Below are 13369 nucleotides of genomic sequence, written 5' to 3'. Positions count from 1 at the left end.
ATAGTCAAGACTATAGATTGCTCTATAGTGAAGACTATTGATTGCTCTATAGTCAAGATTATAGACTTCTCTATAGTCAAGACTTTAGACTACTCTGTAGTCAAGACTATAGACTGTTCTATAGTCAAGACTATAGACTGCTCTATTGTCAAGACTATAGATTGCTCTATAGTCAAGACTATAGATTGCTCTATAATCAAGACTATAGATTGCTCTATAGTCAAGACTGTAGATTGCTCTATAGTCAAGACTATAGATTGCTCTATAGTCAAGACTATAGATTGCTCTATAGTGAAGACTATTGATTGCTCTATAGTCAAGATTATAGACTTCTCTATAGTCAAGACTTTAGACTACTCTGTAGTCAAGACTATAGACTGCTCTATAGTCAAGACTATAGACTGTTCCATAGTCAAGACTATAAACTGCTCTATAGACAACACTATAGACTGATCTGTAGTCAAGGCTATAGAAGTCTCTATAGGCTAGTATATATATAGACTAGTTTAGTTCTTACTGCACTTTTAGGGATATAAACCGAATTATTTTGGTACTTTTTCCAGAATCAGAAACCCTAAGTATCTATGTGGTCGTTATGCATATATATTAGACCGACTCACAAAAAATGGTGCTTGGATTACCCCCCTCAAAATATTCGGTTTTCTATGATTAATACGTCATTGGACGCGGCTTTAAACCCCCTTTCAAACGTTACCCCATATTGAATATATTGTTTCAAAACAATACTACAATTCAAAAAAAAAAAAAATAATTCAAAATACCTTTTTTTAATTCGGTCACGAACGGTCATCGCTAGACTTAAAATATTTTGGGAATCATCATAAAACAGAGCAAGGTAAATTTTGAGAGGGGTAACAAAAACACGTTTTTGCTTCCCATACAAAGTGAGTCGGTCTAATATATGTACATACATACATATGTATATATTTTATTAAAACTTTGATAAAGTTAAGATTATAATAAAATGCATATTAATTTAAACAATAACAAGTAATTTAGATAAAACAAAAGAAATCTAAATTTAAAATCTCCTAATAGTCTATAGATGTTAAAAATTGCTTGTCATCGAGGGCCTGATATAGTATAATATAGAATTTTGTAAGGGCTTCCCATGAAATTTATACTAATGATCAAAAGACAACAGAAATAATCTTAAACGTACATAATGAGAGTAATCTATTACCTTTTGGAAAGCACTTATAACACATTCCATGATCTCAAGCTATTTTCTTCAAGGAATTGAAAACGTTTTTTACATATCGTTGGGTATAAGATAGTTCGGCAGGGCTCAACCAAAAGGGCAAAATGTCGATGTCAGGATTGTATACTTTAGCATGATTCTTGATCGGAAATTGAAATATCACATATAGTAGTGGTTAGAATCAACAATGTTGTTGTTGGGTGCTATGTAAAAGAACCATAAAGCAAAAACTGGTGTTTACTAGTGACACTTCAATAATATATTGTCAGCAATTGCGAGACAGTGATTTCAGATAAATGATCATGATCAAGTAGTACTTTTGAGCTAAGAACAAGAGATAGAACAGGCATGGAAATCTACATTGAAAATACAGAAACTGAAATATGTACGTATATGTATATTACTATTTCCAGATCATAATATTAGCTTTCAGGTGAAAGTCCGTGCTTTTATTAAATGTGTAAAGTAGGGCGTTATCTCAGTTAAGTCTAAAACTATATTAGATTTTAAGAAAGCCACAATCGACTTTTCTTCCAGTAGTACTAGGTCATTCTGGAATTATCGGTAACCAAGCGGTCTAATAAAGCAGATTTAAAGATGTGGGAAAGGGAATCGAACACATCTATATATATAAAAATGAATGTGTGTTTGTATGTTTGAACGTTATAGACTACAAAACTGCTGAACCGATTTTCTTGAAATTTTCACAGCGTATTCCTGTATGTCTGGAATAGGTAATAGGCTACTTTTTATTTTGAAATTTCAAGTGGGCGAGGTGCCACTCCCATATTATAAAATATTAAATCCGTATATTTGAGATAATATAACAGTTAGTACTCAAATTTTGTCGGAGCCACTTTAGTGTCAATATGATTATTTAGGACAAAAAGTGGGCGGACTAGCATTAGGGGGCGTGGCACCTCCCATATAAATTAAAAACAAAAATTCGTTTATCTTAGAAACAATTACAGTTAGAATCTTAAAATTTTGCACAAATAACTTTAACATCCATGTTAACATTTTGGGAAATAAATTGGCGGACTACCCATGAGGGGAGCGGCACCTCCCATATTAATTAATATATATATTAATTAATGAATTAAATAGAAAAATTCGTATATCTGAGAAATTAGAGTATAACGGGCGGACTTTCAATGGGGGACTTGGTACCTCCCATATTAATTAAATACAAAATTTCGTATCTGGGAAACTAATAGAACTAGATTCTTCAAAATTTGCACAAATTACTTTAATATTCATCTAAACATTTTGGAGAAAAAAGGGCGGGCTTTTATCTTGGGGGCTTGAAACCCCCACATGAATTAAATAGAAAAATTCTTATATCTGAGAAACTATTAGATGTAGAATCTTTAAATATTACATGAAGTACTTTGACATTAATGTGAACATTTAGGGAATAATTGGCAGACTTTAAATGGGGGACTTGGCACTTCCCATATTAATTAAATACAAAAATTCATTTATCTGGGAAACTAATAGAACTAGATTCTTCAAATTTTGCATAATTACTTTAATATTCAACTGAACATTTTGGGGGAGAACGAGCGGACTTTCATATGGGGGGCGTGAAACTATTAGAGCTAGAATCTTCCAATTGTACTTGAAAAACTTTGACATTCATCTGAACAATGAGAGTATAACGGGCGGACTTTCAATGGGGAACTTGACAACTCCCATATGACTTAAATATAAAATTTTGTTCATCTGGGAAACTAATAGAACTAGATTCTTCAAATTTTGCAGAAATTACTTCAATAATCATCTGAATATTTTGGAGGAAAAAGATCGGACTTTCATCTGGGGAGCTTGAAGCCCCCACATGAATGAAATAGAAAAATTGTATATCTGAGAAACTATTAGAGCTAGAATCTTAAAATTTTACATAAAAATTACTGACATTCATGTGAACATTTAGAGAATAACGGGCGAGCTTTCAATTGGGAGCTTGGCACCACATAAATGAATTAAATACAAAATTTCGTATATCTTGGAAACTATTATATTATTAAAGTTTTTCATAGATAGATAGAAATTGGCGAACTTTCAGTAATTTGCTTGGCATCTCTAATATGTAACATATTGTAAATCTAGAGAACTATTGCAGTTAGAATCTTCAATATCGTTAAGAGGGTTTTTTATTTATACTGCTTTTAGGGTAGCAAAGCACACTGGGTAAAGCTAGTTGAATAATATAACGAAGTCGTATGATCTTATTTGGAAATGTTTTAACGCTGGGATTTTGTTTTATCCGCATTTAAAATTAAAAATTTTCTGAAATTATCTTGATCATGTCAAAATGTTCATGGTCTCTACTTAAATTTGGATCTTCCCGAAGAAGAATACAGTTGCATTATCATTATCTCATGTCCCCGTTTATTTTTCGAAACAAATTCTTTAAGTTAAACCATCTTAAGGTCTAATTAAGGTTGTTATAAGACGCGTATAGACGATATCGGTTGAAAATATTTCCATTGCACTTTACTTTCACTGAAACTAATCAGTACAATTTAAAACCGCAAGTGATTTAATACAAATTTATGTAGCATATCTAAAGGTTTTATCATATTTTGATTTGAATTTGTTTTGTTTTTAATAATATTGATAAAACATTAACGCTGACGGATTGTATTGTAATCTTTAGGAATGATTTTTAAACAAAATTTTAACATTCGAATTTTTCCATACAAAATTCTTCTCTTTTTATGATAAATGAGATTATTTTTATAATGATAAATAACATACACACACAGGGATACTATACATGTACATTTCAAGTTTTAATGACTGTTATCTACATATTCACACATAAAATGTTATAGATTATAAATATTAGGGTGACACTTTGTTAAATGAACGAAGTTGGTAAGATCATTCAAAGTAAAAGAAAACTAAAAATCAAGTGTATACATGCATATACATATATACAATCACCCCTATCGCCAATCAACATTTCACGTGAAATATGTTTCCTTTTCACTTATTTCGTTCACTAACTTTTTTGACGGGAAAAAATCCCCTGTTGTGAAGTTTTTTAATAGAACTTTGTAAACAATGAACAGCTGTTGCATACAAAAGCCACTATTGTGAATAAATTGTTTACAGCAAGTTCACGATAGCAATTTTCCCTTCGAGGGGAATGAAACTGAATATGATTCTATAAATCGACTATCTATAAAATTCGGAATATATTTACATATGTACATAAATACTTCATGATATCGCCACAGTTATTAGTGGAATGTCAAAATTTTAAAAAGAAATATTAGTTTAAATTTTGATTAAAGTGTTTTGAAATCTGAAATTACATAAAAATACCGATTTATTTTAAAGTCGAAGTAAAATATAAACGATCATTCTAAATACCAAATTATTTTGAATTTGGACCTTAAAATTTTCATTTAACGCCACCCTAATACTTACAAATGACTACTCACACTCCCTGCAGTACTTGGAACTAGTTTTACATTGGGAGATGTTTTATTTTCACCAAAACAACAACTGCTTCAAAGACGTAGCTACGACCAGAAAATTTTATTAGACATTTGTGGTGAATTTTGGAGAACTAGCTGTATCAGCAATATTCTTAGAGTACTAAAAGGTTTCTACTAACCTAATAGCACTAATATTGAAATAAACCCACATTATATGGACCTATGTACTTCAAAAGTTAAGCTAACCTATGAAAGTTTGAAATATGAAAGAAACTGGCAGATATCAATTTGTCAGTAAGATTCTCCTATATCGCGGAAACACTTAGGCTTTCAATTTGGTTCCTTTTCTGTGCTTAGAATGATGGGTCAGTGTATATAGAGCAAAAAAGATCAGTTTCTATTCAAGCTGATAAGTATCACAAACGAAATCATTTCATATATTATATTCTCACGATATAACGATCAGCCTTCGTTAGCTATAACCTTTTACCATATTTCTGGCAATATATAGATTCCACGCCAAAAGATCTGCTCATTTTTTAAGCCATGAGCAAATAGACCGGATTTTTTAATATCATCTTTCGAAGTGAAAGAGTTCATCATGTGGTTGAGCGTTATCAAGATGGAATATTACGGTTTCACATCTGGTCGAATATTCCAGACGTTTTTCAGTGCTCTTCAGTGTCTTTTTAGTAACTTATAATAGATGGAACTTTTCTGGACCCACCAAATACAGAGCATTACATTGGCGCCATGTGTATTCAGCTATGGGCGGTTCAAATGTTCCAAAGTATGCATTCACATGTGACTTCTTGAGCTTTGGATTATCGTAATGGATCTATTTTTACTTTTTTTAGCGACTCGATTTCGTCACTCACTAAGTGTTAATAAATAGCAGATGTTTAATATCAAAAGTGCCATTAAAGCTATTAAAGACAGAACCCTGTTGAGAATCCCGCAATAGATCTGTTAAGTCGTTCAAAATGTGGTGGCCTACATTGCACAATGGCGGAGAAAATGAAAGTGAGCTTCCCCTCCGAGGTCCCTTTCTATTTTTCTGCAGAAATCATGCTTCGCGAAATTAAAGAAATATTGACCATTTACTAGCGATATTATATTCGTCAGCTGGGCCCAAGATCAGCTCAGATAATAGTGTAGAGTATCAGAGTCGTTCATGTTTTGTTTAATCTGTAGAATAGATCGTATAATTAGGACAGCATGACTTTCGGTATATATTAGAATATCAGTTCCGTATACTCGTTGTTAGTTTGTAAACTCTCGAATAGCGTATATTTCATCCTATATCGGCTTCCATTGAGTCACATTTCAGTTCCATATTAATCACATATACTCGTTTGTCAGTTCAAAAGCTGACAAATGGTCAATATTTAAGCCTATAACAGCTTTCATTGAGGATTGATTTGGTAAGATTTCCTTAAACAATTAGCTTTCAACATAGATTTCCATCAGTCAGTGTATAATGCATTATATTACCATTTCGAAGAGCCATTACCACTTCAATAATGGACTTGGTATTTTAAAAAAAGTTTTAAGAGTAAAAAGTATTATGATCCTAAACTGTTATCGATTTTTGTAGTTATTTTAAAATGGCGATATAGTTAGTGTAATAACATTGGGCCAATTGTCACTTCCCAAACTGCCGGGTCCATATGTTTATGCATATGTATTTGTTAAACATTTCATTTAAAGAGTTGTTGTGTCTGCAACTACAAATTATAAAGAGACCAATAACAAGCAAATGTAAACACACTCTTAATATGTTTAAAAAGCCGACGATAAAGAGTAAAATATTTCAGTGTACATTAAGCAGCCGATCCACTAAGTAATAACTTGAAGTGAGTGTGCTAGTTTTTCAAATAAATGTTGTTTTTTTTTTTTTAAATAACAAAAAAACTAAACAGCTGATTTAACAAAACAACAACTAATACACAAAAATATACATATATTTACAAGTAGATTTGAATTAAATTAAAAAAATAATAAATTGAAAGCACAAGTTTTTTTCTTTAATAAATTAACATACATTTTGTATAGTGTATAAAAATTTGTTTAAAATAAAAATTAAATAAAATCTTATAATTTGCAGTAACCAAAATGAGTGCTTGGGAAAATAATGAAGAAATTAAAATTTTTCGCGAATATTTGCGCATTCCCAGTGTTCATCCAAATGTTGATTATGGTAAGTTTTTTGTAATATTTAAAAAAAAAATATTTTTAAAATTTTTAATAACAATTGTTATTTTATCATTTATGGACTTAATTTGTATGATACATAGTTGTGCTCGTAGTAATTGAATTGACAATTAAGTTACAATTGCTGAGTTCCGGTGCCAGTATGAATTTTGTTGTATTTCCTGTAAATTTTCTTTTTAAATGTTGTTGTAAACATAATTAGCAGGAAAGGGAAACGTATATTTTTTCAAAATATTTTATAATAAACATTAGGGTGTTCCTTTTTATTGTTATGAAATTTTACTATTTTCTACAAAATAATTGTAATAAATAGTCAATTTCTTGTTCAAATTCTTTAAAATTCGAGAGATTGATAAATAACCAATCATTTTTATGAAATATCATGATAAAGAGAATTTCTAGAAAAGGGCTAGGATCGAGAGTATAGGATCAATTATGGTTCGATTCTACCTACCTACCTATGAAATTTAATAAAGAGATTTTTATTTAAATGTGAATCGATTTTTTTCCATTTTGTAGAGAATATTTGTGTAAAAATTTGAGCTCTCTAGCTAGATCCTTTAAGGACCTATCGTGTTTTCAACGAAAAGAGAAACGATCAGACAGACGGACATGTACAGATAAGAATCTAATAAGTCCCTAAATATTTCGATGTGTTACAAAGGGAATGATTAAACCAAGGTATCCCCATCTTTAGATTGTTCGATCGACATATGAGTTTTAACAATCTAACAATACCGATTTCAGAAAAGAGAGTAAGATCAATTATGAGCCGATCCTTATGAAATTTTGTAGAGAATGTTTGTGTAATCGTTTTAGAATCTAATAAGTATCCAGATATTTCCATGTGTAAACAGAATGATAAAACCAAGATACCCCATATCCTCAAACAAACATATAATGTATTATGTAGATCGTTTGATCGACATATTTTCTCACGCCCCTTTCTGACAAGAGTTTCACTGTATCCATAAGGTCTGATTAATTTCATTCAGCAAATTAATTTATTGAAATCTGACTCCATACTGACAGTAAACTTGTCATGAAATCTTTATCTTCAGTCTGCACGAAATCCAGACTGGTTCTCGAATGTGGGCCGTCTCTTGACGAGATGGCAAACAATTCAAATTTAGAACTGCTATGGTTACCGGGATATAGAAATGTAGCAAATATGCTCGTATATGATCATTTTAATCGTGCAGATTCGAATGTGATAAAAATGCTAGCTCGGATTAAGCCTGTTGATTCATTATCACATAAACTGTTTCAAAGTTCCCTATTAATCTATTTGTTGTGTTTAGAAAGAGTCCTACGACAGGTCATATTACAGATTTTACATTTGCCTACCGATCCCTTTGAATGTATTGAAAGTTTAGAGTTATAGAATTATTAAAAGATTGACAACTAAATTCAGAACCTGCATTTTCATATTTCTTCCGAACTATTTACTAACTCTTTCAAATATTACTAGAAAACATTTTCAAATATTGCCTCAGTCAAAGAGTCCTCAGATTACTATTTGCGAACCGCTGCTCTAGAATAAAGTTTAAATTAGTTTAATAAAATTGACCTTGTTAAACTCTGTTAAAAATTCCAATTATTACTAAGCGCGAAGGACCTTTTTTTTACTTGCAGTATCTGCATAACGATTAAAATTCTTTAGTTATGTAAAATATTACTTTCTAAAATCCTTTTTGAAAAACTTAGTACGTACATAGCATGTGAGAGTATCATCCGTTCGAAAAAAAAAAGTTATTTTTAACTTTCTTCGTAATAAAGTTGAAATTGTTTGTATTCAAACATAACACTGGCTCATACATTATAGCTCACTATATGTACTCTGTCAAAACGCGGCGTCTTTGTCTACTATAATAAAAATATTGAATTTCTGGTCTAGTATTTGTTTACAATATATAAATATTAGGGTGGCTTAAGTTTAAAGTTATTGTTTTATATATTACCAAAAACTTGTACTAGTTTAGTTAAATAACTACTTTTTAAAAAAATTACATTTGTTAAGTCTGAAAAATTTGTTAATTTTCACAGGCGACTCACCTTTAAGGGGCCACCTTAATATATATTATTTGCACTACCAACAACCTATTTTTCTTTCTCCGAATTATACATTTACACTCTTACCGCATTTAACAACAAAAACCCATTGCTTTAAGAACTTCCTTGACCTTTGGCATGCAATGGAAGATTTTTTTTCACATTTGTTTAAGCGTGTGTAAGGATATGGATATGTATGTATATATACGTTCGTATGTAGATGTCTTTGGAATAGGTTTGTCCATATGTTCTTTAAAGAAATAATATATTTACATTTAATAATAAAATCAATGTAACCTCCAGTCATGTTGTGTGTGATAAGTCAAATACAAATTTACACTGAAAGTTAGCTGGCGGACTTGGCTGGTAACAACAAATTGGTTTCCTTCGATTTCTTCCTAGTTTAAAATCAATAGTGTTGTCAATATACAAATTTTTGCAAACAATAGGAATAGTTAGGACAAACGATCAGCTTAGAAATTATTCGTTAATACGTTCTTATATAATATTTCGTCTTAAAGAAATTGTCATACAGAATTATGTATGATCTGGGACCTTAAATGATTATAAAGAAAATTTAGCATTGTCCGCGATGACATTTCAAAGAAAAGCTTAGAAAGCTGAAATTTTCTTTGTGGATCAGATTTTTAGGTATTGAAAATGATCAGTAAAGGTCCATGATTTTTCCTAGACCACTGTTCTCCTGCTCCTTTTAAAAATATATTCTTATACTCATAAATCTCGAAGGCCGATACTGTGATAAAAAAAATAATAAAAAAGCTTTGTAACAATTCGATTAGTTTTCCTATAGTTCTGGATCCGGACTGGTATAAAATCTTATTTGGAAATTCAGTTTAAGACTTCAAAGTCGCTTTTCAAACTCTAATCTTAAAAAATCTATAGTCTAGTATATAGTCTGGACTATAGTATAGTCTAGTCTGGGCAGTAGTATAGTCTGTAGTCTAGACTATGGTAAAGCCTTTAGTCAGGACTATAGTCTAGTCCTTTAGTCAGGACTATAGTCTATTCTTGACTTCGTTGTAGTCTATAGTCTGCAGCAGAGACCAGTCTATAGTCTATACTATAGCATAATCTATGAACTATATTATGGACTATAGTCTTGTCTGTAGTTTGGACTATAGTATTATCTAAAGTCTGGACTATAGTCCAGTCTATAGTCTAGCCTATAGTCTAGTCTATAGTCTAGTCTATAGTCTAGTCTATAGTCTAGTCTATAGTCTAGTCTATAGTCTAGTCTATAGTCTAGTCTATAGTCTAGTCTAGTCTATAGTCTAGTCTAGTCTATAGTCTAGTCTATAGTCTAGTCTATAGTCTAGTCTATAGTCTAGTCTATAGTCTAGTCTATAGTCTAGTCTATAGTCTAGTCTATAGTCTAGTCTATAGTCTAGTCTATAGTCTAGTCTATAGTCTAGTCTATAGTCTAGTCTATAGTCTAGTCTATACTCTAGTCTATAGTCTAGTCTATACTCTAGTCTATAGTCTAGTCTATAGTCTAGTCTATAGTCTAGTCTATAGTCTAGTCTATAGTCTAGTCTATAGTCTAGTCTATAGTCCAGTCTATAGTCTAGTCTAGTCTATAGTCTAGTGTCTAGTCTATACTCTAGTCTATAGTCTAGTCTATAGTCTAGTCTATAGTCTAGTCTATAGTCTAGTCTATAGTCTAGTCTATAGTCTAGTCTATAGTCTAGTCTATAGTCTAGTCTATAGTCTAGTCTATAGTCTAGTCTATAGTCTAGTCTATAGTCTAGTCTATAGTCTAGTCTATAGTCTAGTCTATAGTCTAGTCTATAGTCTAGTCTATAGTCTAGTCTATAGTCTAGTCTATAGTCTAGTCTATAGTCTAGTTTATAGTCTAGTCTATAGTCTAGTCTATAGTCTAGTCTAAAGTCTGAACTATAGTATTGCCTATAGTTTGGACTGTAATTTTGTCTATAGTCTAGTCAGTTATCATAAAAACGTAATGCGTAGCTTCGATTTTATTAGGCAATATGTAAGTCCCCTTCCTGTAAGAAAAGTTGGTGTCTTTAACCTAAAACTTCTCTTCATTTTTACAAGATGTAAAGTCTAGCAAACAAAAAAGCACATATATCTAGATATCTGGCTCCATCTTTGGTTAGATAAACACATTTCTCTCGATATCTAGCTTCAGAATAGCAAACAGATTATATAGTTCCCACTCAGAACGTCGATAAGATCTTTTGCATTAAAATATCGACTGGCTGGCTCCATTGGGAAAATAACTGTTCGTAAAAATCTTAGAATAAAGCTTCCAGGCCGACCGTAATTCTATAAAAAATGTTAAGGAACTAGTCGACTGTAATATAGCTTTCATCAAATATATAACATTTTTAACTATTTTATTTCCAGAACCCTGCGTTGCATTCCTCAAGAAACAAGCTACAGATCTGGGACTTCCAATAACCATTTACTATCCTGCCAAAAAGACTTTGCCCATTGTCGTTATAACATGGCAAGGTACCCAACCACAATTGCCTTCTGTGGTATTAAACTCCCACATGGACGTAGTGCCCGTATTTGCTGACAAGTGGAAACATCAACCTTTCGGCGCTGAAATGGACGAAGAGGGACGTATATTTGCCCGTGGCGCACAAGATATGAAATGTGTTGGTATGCAATATTTGGCAGCCATACGTGCCTTGAAAAAGAGTGGAGCCACTATGAAGAGAACTGTACATGTAATGTTTGTACCAGGTTAGTTTATGAACTATTTATAAAGCAGTAATAAGCAGTGGCAGGCGTAATAAGTCATAAAAATTAATTGTTTAAAGTAGAGTAGATAAATGTTTGAAAATCTTAAAAAAGTTGTGATAATTTTTTAAAAGCTTTATTTGACTTAATAATCTTTATTAGTTTACGGTTTGATAACACCTATTGCAAGATTTTTTACGCCGGTTATTTATTATAGGTTAGAGATTATTTTTAAATTAAAAAGACGAGATTATTTGTCTAAAGTTGATTGTTTTAAAGATTATAATCTGTGTTGAGATAATAAATATTAAATAAACAAACAAACAAATTTACTTTCATGCCTCTTTAAAGATGAGGAAATTGGCGGACATTTGGGTATGGAAGCTTTTGTTAAGACTGATGACTTTAAAAAACTGAATGTTGGCTTCTCTTTGGATGAGGGTATTGCTTCCGAAAATGACATCTTCAAAGTATATTATGCTGAAAGATCTATATGGCGTGAGTATATCTAGTACAACACTTTTTGATTATAATAAACCTAACTTATCTAACTTGCATTATTGTATTAATTCTTTAAAGAAATCCACTTCAAAATTACCGGTCAAGCTGGTCATGGTTCGTTGCTGTTAAAGAATACAGTGGGTGAAAAGTTGCATTATATTCTAAACAAAATGATGGCATTTAGAGAACATGAATCGAAACGTTTAGAAAGTGATCCTAATTTAACTATTGGAGATGTAACCACTGTCAATTTAACTACTTTAAGTGGTGGTGTTCAAAGTAATGTTATTCCTCCATTCATGCAAATGGGTTTTGATATAAGACTTGCCATTACCGTAGATCATGCTGAATTTGAAAAACAGGTAGATTTTTATCGAAATTAAGAAATTATTACAGTATTACCTTACTAAACATTTGTCATAGGTTCGCCAATGGTGTGTCGAAGCTGGCGGTGATATTGAATTAGAATTCGAGCAAAAGGAACCTAAAGTTGAGCCCACTAAAATCGATAACTCAAACCCCTACTGGGTAGCATTCCATAATTGTCTTGTTAAAGATTTGTAAGTAACTTTATACATAATTTTATTATAGACATCTCTATATATAATATTTTCACTCCACAGAGGTTTAAAACTTACCACATTGGTCTTCCCCGGTGGCACTGACAGTCGTCATACCCGTCACGTTGGTGTTCCTGCCATTGGTTTCTCTCCCATGAATAACACTCCCGTCTTGTTGCACGATCACGATGAATTTTTGAAAGCTGATACATATTTGAAGGGTATTGAGATCTATAAGAAACTTATACCTGCCGTTTTGAATGCCTAAATTGGATTTGCCTTTAAATTGATTGTTATGTTGTTGATTATGGATTGTGGAAAATGTGAATAAATTTTATATAAATTGATGGTCAATTGTTTTAAAAACTTATTTCAATTTTAAAATAAAAAAATATTAATATTTTTATTGAAATAAATTGTATGTTTTATTAATACTTAAGGGTCAATTAGGAGCCCATTCGGAAAAGGTAATAATAAAGTTTTTATGGTTGTTTCCGGGAAGTATTTGGAATTTATGGCAATAACCTAACCTGCATCATGAGAATGACTTCAGAAGTAGTGAAATTGGAATCAAATCAAAAAAGAACATCCCTTCTATGACAAGCCTGCGTTAAAATCATCACTTTTGCAGACTTTTT

General features: G+C 31.5%; 1 protein-coding gene across 1 annotated transcript; it reads left to right on the top strand.

Annotated features, from left to right (window-relative positions):
* Window positions 1-6424: 6424 nt before the first annotated feature.
* LOC119599679 (aminoacylase-1-like) lies at window positions 6425-13085 on the top strand. The gene is made up of 7 exons (XM_037949555.1): window positions 6425-6530; window positions 6782-6874; window positions 11329-11673; window positions 12022-12168; window positions 12250-12533; window positions 12595-12731; window positions 12795-13085. The coding sequence occupies exons 2-7, from the start codon at window positions 6790-6792 to the stop codon at window positions 12997-12999; spliced, it is 1203 nt and encodes a 400-aa protein (XP_037805483.1). The 5' UTR covers window positions 6425-6530; window positions 6782-6789; the 3' UTR covers window positions 13000-13085.
* The last annotated feature ends 284 nt before the right edge of the window (window positions 13086-13369 follow it).

The sequence above is a fragment of the Lucilia sericata genome, unplaced genomic scaffold, assembly GCF_015586225.1.
Source record: "Lucilia sericata isolate MDLA Ls3-8-SP2 unplaced genomic scaffold, ASM1558622v1 Contig000084F_arrow, whole genome shotgun sequence".
In the NCBI taxonomy this organism is placed as follows: Eukaryota; Metazoa; Arthropoda; class Insecta; order Diptera; family Calliphoridae; genus Lucilia; species Lucilia sericata.
Note: the sequence above shows the minus strand (reverse complement) of the source record. Positions and strands in the feature narration are given on the sequence as shown.